The 6451-nt window shown below is 42.1% G+C and overlaps 1 protein-coding gene across 1 annotated transcript; it reads left to right on the top strand.

Annotated features, from left to right (window-relative positions):
* Window positions 1-1428: 1428 nt before the first annotated feature.
* si:dkey-85n7.8 (COX8 domain-containing protein) lies at window positions 1429-4887 on the top strand. Its single transcript, XM_024420590.2, has 2 exons — window positions 1429-1675; window positions 4371-4887. The coding sequence occupies exons 1-2, from the start codon at window positions 1556-1558 to the stop codon at window positions 4485-4487; spliced, it is 237 nt and encodes a 78-aa protein (XP_024276358.1). The 5' UTR covers window positions 1429-1555; the 3' UTR covers window positions 4488-4887.
* The last annotated feature ends 1564 nt before the right edge of the window (window positions 4888-6451 follow it).

The raw sequence follows: 6451 nt of genomic DNA, 5'->3' as shown, positions 1-6451 counted from the left end.
CATGATTGGTTGTCGGTATGTGGGGGCAGGAGGTCCTGTATAAACACAAACTCACTTCCTTAACAAATTCCTTCACAACAGCTCTGCGTTGCTCCGCGAAGTGCAAGAAGTATGAATGCCCAGACTTCTGTAGAGACCTTATCACTATAAATGCTGCACGGCCAATGCAGATGTCAGTTTGACCATGCAGTTCCTTTAATGCGCCGCTATGTAGTTCTGTCCGTTGGTTGCATTTGAACCACGTGGTTCAATATTAGCCTACATTCATGCTCTAAACAGGATAGTGTTTTGTAGGGGGTTGTGGGCCCTAAGCACTGGTCTGAGGCCAGTAATGTTTTAACAAACAGAAACATGCAGACTTTGGGTTTTTGAAAAGCGCATTACAATAAAATGTATTAATAATCCACCCCCGTAGAATACCGCATTGCGTATTACTTTAGTCCACAACAGTGCTGCTGTCACTGGTGAAGCATGACTTCTCAGCCCCATCTTGACAGATGACACAAAACACAGCTGGCTGTTTCCCCCTACACCCTTTATCCGCCTTTGATCGTCATGGAAAATTCGATCGTTACCAATCAGGTGGCCATTGTAAGGCACAATTAAGACACCTGCTGGGCAGACAAAGACCAGAGGGCCAGGAGCCGTGTTTTGTTGTGTGACAGGTTCTATTTAGCACCCATTATCTATTATCTTCTCCCCTCTAAAATTATGCAAAATCACTATAGGCCTACAGTAGAATAGAGAGGCTATAGGGAACTTTTGCCTTTTGAGCAAAATGGAGTCCCCTATAGAAAATATTGTCCAGACTAGATCTCTATGAGCAAAAGATTATATTGTTTGACTGTTTGCCCAATTTCTTTGTTTTCATGGGATAAGACATTGTTGTAACATATGTTTATGAACCCTACATCCAACATTCAAGCCAAAATCTGACAAATAATTAGCAACTAAACTTTAATGACCAAGACATACTGAAATCAGGTAATGAGTACTAATCAGTCATGAAAGCAGAAGGATGCTTTGGTTTTTTATGCTTATTACATCATTAGAGGATGATGAGCTCTGGCCCACTTATTCATGTCCATAAAGTTGGATCATTGGGGAAAAAAAGGTTTATGGCGTCAGGGTTAAATACTACCTTGACATCAATCGAAGACCAACTCCCTTTAAATCAAGTCTTCGACACAGCCTTAGTTCAACATTTTTTACAGATACAAATCAACCCGAACCTTACGTTGACTTAAGGCCATTCAACAGATGGTTTCTCAAAAAGTTCCAGACAGTGTCTCCATGCAGTCCTCAAGATCACAAATCTGCCTGACGACAACATGAGCTATTGTTGAACAACATGGCCCTGATACCCCCCCCCCCTCCTTTCTGATTGCCTAAAAACCATCCTCCTGACTCCACCCATGTTAATGTGACTGGTCCTGGGCTCTATTTCACATTCGTCGGGAGGTTCCTCAGCACTCTTGAGACCCAAAGCTCAAGAGCTACATGCGCTGACTTCCTCCCCCATCCCTCACATCCCCACACATCCACAGCTGTCGGGATGGTCATGGCCCTGAAGGGGGTCCCCCAGGCAGCGTCTCTGGTACGGGCTAAAATGGTCCTGCAAGACAGGAGGTCCAGCATCTACAGCAAGCCACCCAAGACCAAGATCGGACCTGGGGTGAGTGTTGCACTGAGGGACTCTCTGCTGATACAGTAGACAGTCCTCTCTAATTTGGAACTCACTCAATGTGCCAAGGGACTGTTGCTTCTATATTCATTCAGGGACAGTTTCCTGAGGCCTAGATTACGCATAGTCCTGAACTTAAAAGAAGTTTCAATGGATTTAGATGTTTTATTGTGCATGGTTTTTAGTCCTAGGCATAAACTAGCCCATTGTGTTTGATGTTTCTTTACCATCATAGTTCAAAGTTGAAACTTAATGAATAAGCCTAGTCTGGCACTAAAACACATTTTTGAATGCGATTCTCCATTGAGTTTGCTTTTATGACCAGGACTAGGCTTAATCCGTGTCCAAGAAACCGCCTTTTAATGTATTAACATTACAATAACAGCCATAGTACCCTGTATTGTCATCCTTTATATCTCAGGTGAACTCATGCATTTAATAATGTCATCAACAAAAAATTATACTGGTGTTCTGCAATAACTGCAATAACTTAAACATCAGGTGACGCCCGACTTGATTAGTCATTTAAGGGTTTGTGCTCCCCAATTCCAGTTTACTTTTACCAGACGGATAGACCAGCATTTTGTTTTTCCTGCCTCAAACATTCCATGTAATTTAATTTAAAAGAGAGAGAGAGAGAGAGAGAGAGAGAGAGAGAGAGAGAGAGAGAGAGAGAGAGAGAGATTGCAGCAAGCTCGTCTTTGGATTAGGTGGTTGTTTCACCAGGATAATCACGCTGTAGATTTGATAAGGTCACAGGGTAAATGTTTATTTTGCTGTGTCCTGCCATGGCTCTTCCGCTTTATCTGCATTTTTGAGTGATCTCAAACACAGCACAGAGCCATTTCTCAACTATAGAAAGACTGATGTATTTCACACGTAGAACTGCCATGTGGATAAAAGCCTTGGTAAGGAAGGATATGATCCATGTCTATTGATTGACACCCCTCTCCATACTTCTACCCTGTCTATATTTTACAGTCTGTTTAGAATACATGACGGAAATAAACAATTTAGACAATTCAGACATCAATGATTGAGTTCAGACTTAGAGGTTGCGACTGACTTTAATGGACAGACAAGGATGCGCCAGAAAGCTCTGAGCCGGAGCTATAAAATAGGCTTTCCTCTTGGCTGGAAGTATATAAAGGGTTTCTAATGTATAATGTATGGACACAATGAACGCCTCAGCTCCATGAGGGAGCTGCCTGGGATATAATAAAATCGATTGCCTGGGGCAGGTGGCTCTGATGTGGATCAATGTGGCCTGCCTAGACCTCCTGGGAAAGTCTGTAGTCTTTGAGCTGCTTAGCTGTAGTGCAGGGTTGGGTAACTAGTGGCCCACTGGCCGCGCTACCTTTTGTAGGACATTGGATCAAAAAAATAAATATATATACACTACGGCTACTGTAACGATGTACGTTGAGAGTCGGGAAGCAAGTTCAGGGAGTGAATGCATTTAATTAATTAATTAACAAAACAAGAAACACAAACAGCGCACCGACATGAAACAGGAACAATGACAACTGGGGAAGAATCCAAAGGGAGTGACATACAAAGGGCAGGTAATCATAGAGGTGATGGAGTCCAGTTGAGTGTCCATATGCGCGTAATGCTGGTGACAGGTGTGCGCCCTAACAAGCTGTCTGGTGACCTAGAGGCCGGAGAGGGAGCACACGCAACAGGTACGCAGACCCGCGATCAACTGTGGCCCCTCATGATGAGTTCAGATTTTTTGTGGGCCCCATCCCTGCTGCAGTGTATAGGACGCAATGAACTATTTCCAAAACCTCTGATAATACCCATACTCCAATAACCCACAGCACATTTGTGATGAAATAAATACAGAGTAGATATTGGTGTTGATATTTGATATGCCAATTTATTGCAAACATAAATAAGTTCTTCAACTGGAAATGAGCCAGTCTGAAATGAGTTGAAGACATACTTTTCTGGGATTTGTATCAGGGACATAGGAAAGTTAATTGCAGAACAAGCCTTCATACATTTGTAACACTACCACAAAAGAGAAAGGAAGGCTCAAACACAAGTTCCTTTGATACTTGTGGGTTGAGTAGTTCGAGTGACACTTGTATACTCAATAGATTGAAGAAATTATATACCACCAAGCTTTCCTTTATATTGCTAAATGAAGCCATACAGAATACTAATACAGCAAATTCGATTGGAGATTTGGACATTAAACAAAAGACATGTCAGCTCTAAATTTTAGATGGCAGTAATATTCTCATTTATATTTTACTAACACTTAAAGCCTGCAAGTATAATGCTTTACTATTTGTATGAACACATACATAATGTTCTTATTTAATGTTTTATTTTAATGTCCTATTATAAGGCTTATAATATTATGTCATGGTCCTCTGTGAAATGTTCAAGTGGCTCAAAATAACTGGTATTATGTGAGGATCATAAGGAGATGACAGTGGGTCATACATGGTCATGGCAAGTCTTGCAATGCCTTATAACCACATCATAATGCCTTATAACTGCAGACTTTAGATTAAGTGTTACCAACTGCAGATTAACTTTAGTCTTTTAACAGAAACGTAATTGGCTTCGAGGGTTTAGTACACTAGTGGGTCAACCCGTGCATAACGTATGGCTCTTACTGTGTCTCTTATTTTTTGTCTCGTCTTCTCTCCTCTCCCTTCCTCCCTCACAGCAAAGCTTCTTTATCATGTCCGTCTTTGCTGTCGGCATGCTTGCTCCGGCCGGCTGGATCATGCACCACATCCCAGAGTACCGCCAAAGACCACGTCCTTCATCAAGACCGTCGTAAAGAAGAAGACCCCAACATCTTCACACACACACACACACGCACGCTACAAACCACGGCTGTATTCAACATATTAGCCACCATGCTATCAAATACTGTACCTTGCTAATGTATAACAACACACATTATCTACAGTATAAATGATACTCAATGGCCACAATAATAACGGGAAAATAACATGCACTTTGAAGGGACCATGGAAGACATTTCTGCATGACTGTCATGAGTATGTTTTTGTATGATGTCTTTTTTTTATTTTAAATATTCTGAGTATTGCAGTAGCATGGTGTCTAATGTCTCATGAATATGGCCCCTAATGTCACTGCTGCATCCAGTTGCAATGACACGTCTGTAAAACTGCCAACTCACTGCCATCATCAATAAATACATGCTGTGTTGGCAATGTTTGTCTGTGTCTGTTCATTGCATTTGTCAAGCTGAATTACAGTACCTTTATACTTATCCCATTGTGACATGTGCATTATATACATGCATGATGTACAGATCTGTGTCAATTAGGTTGGAATAACCATGCTTGAAGAGAAGAGCAGAAGGCTTTTGGATGTAAAACAGAAAAGTTCACCCAAGATTATTTAAGACATGAATAATTATTGAAGACATCAATACGTTTCTCACTGGTTGCTTTCCGATTCTACACCTTTCTCAAAAACATTGGATTGGTGTAAGCGTGGGGCTAGAGTGGAGTTTCGGCCATAATTCTTACACAATCCTTTTAAATGAATGGCTCTGTTTGAATACTCTTAAAATGCACCTTTCCTTTCTCGTTTCCTTGAAGTATTATAACTAGATTGGTGTGAGCAAGCTTTCCATTATAACCTTCACCAATTACATTATGTCAGATCAGTGATTACTTCAAGGAAGCAAGAAAGGAAGGATGCATTTGCAGAGTATTCTACCAGATCCTATTATGGGAGGTGAATAAGTGTACGCAAGTGTACACTTGTTCAGGGAGAAGGGAGAGGGAATCAGACCACAGCCTAAAATAGATCACACCACCCAAGCCTAAGTCAACTCCTACCCACCCCTTTCCATCTCCCTTTGGGTGGTCTGTGCAGTGAGCCTTATGGGGGTCAATTAAACTCCACCGAGATGCCCTTGATAACACTCTTAACAACAACATTTACAGGATACTGCCTGACCACGGATCATGTTTATCACCCCTATCGGGGACTAGGGAAAGAAAACTCCCCCAGAACAGTTTCCTTCCTTCCGGCGCCGACAGAGATGGCCGCCTCGCTTCGCGTTCCTAGGAAACTATGTAGTTTTTTGTTTTTTTACGTGTTATTTCTTACACTAGTACCCCAGGTCATCTTAGGTTTCATTACATACAGCCGAGAAGAACTACTGAATATAAGATCAGCGTCAACTCACCATCAGTACGACCAAGAATATGTTTTTCGCGATGCGGATCCTGTGTTCTGCCTTACAACCAGTGTAACCGAGTGGATCACATGCAGCGACCAAAAAAAAAAAAAAAAAAAAAAAAAAGGGAAACGAAGCGGTCTTCTGGTCAGACTCCGGAGACGGGCACATCGTGCACCACTCCCTAGCATTCTTCTTGCCAATGTCCAGTCTCTTGACAACAAGGTTGATGAAATCCGAGCAAGGGTAGCATTCCAGAGGGACATCAGAGACTGTAACGTTCTTTGCTTCACGGAAACATGGCTCACTGGAGAGACGCAATCCGAAGCGGTGCAGCCAACGGGTTTCTCCACGCATCGCGCCGACAGAGACAAACATCTTTCTGGTAAGAAGACGGGCGGGGGCGTATGTCTTATGGCCAACGTGACATGGTGTGATGAAAGAAACATACAGGAACTCAAATCCTTCTGTTCACCTGATTTAGAATTCCTCACAATCAAATGTAGACCGCATTATCTACCAAGAGAATTCTCTTCGATTATAATCACAGCCGTATATATCCCCCCAAGCAGACACATCGATGG

The sequence above is a fragment of the Oncorhynchus tshawytscha genome, linkage group LG05, assembly GCF_018296145.1.
Source record: "Oncorhynchus tshawytscha isolate Ot180627B linkage group LG05, Otsh_v2.0, whole genome shotgun sequence".
Taxonomy (NCBI): domain Eukaryota; kingdom Metazoa; phylum Chordata; class Actinopteri; order Salmoniformes; family Salmonidae; genus Oncorhynchus; species Oncorhynchus tshawytscha.
The sequence above is the reverse complement of the archived record's forward strand: the minus strand, read 5'-3'. Positions and strand labels throughout refer to the sequence as shown.

What these genes read in the sequence shown, in the direction of transcription:
- si:dkey-85n7.8 (XM_024420590.2), top strand. Translation starts at nt 1,556, where the DNA reads ATGGTCATGGCCCTGAAGGGGGTCCCCCAGGCAGCGTCTCTGGTACGG. An exon ending in AGACCAAGATCGGACCTGGG is followed by an intron (nt 1,676 to 4,370) that starts GTGAGTGTTGCA and finishes CCTCCCTCACAG; the next exon opens with CAAAGCTTCTTTATCATGTC.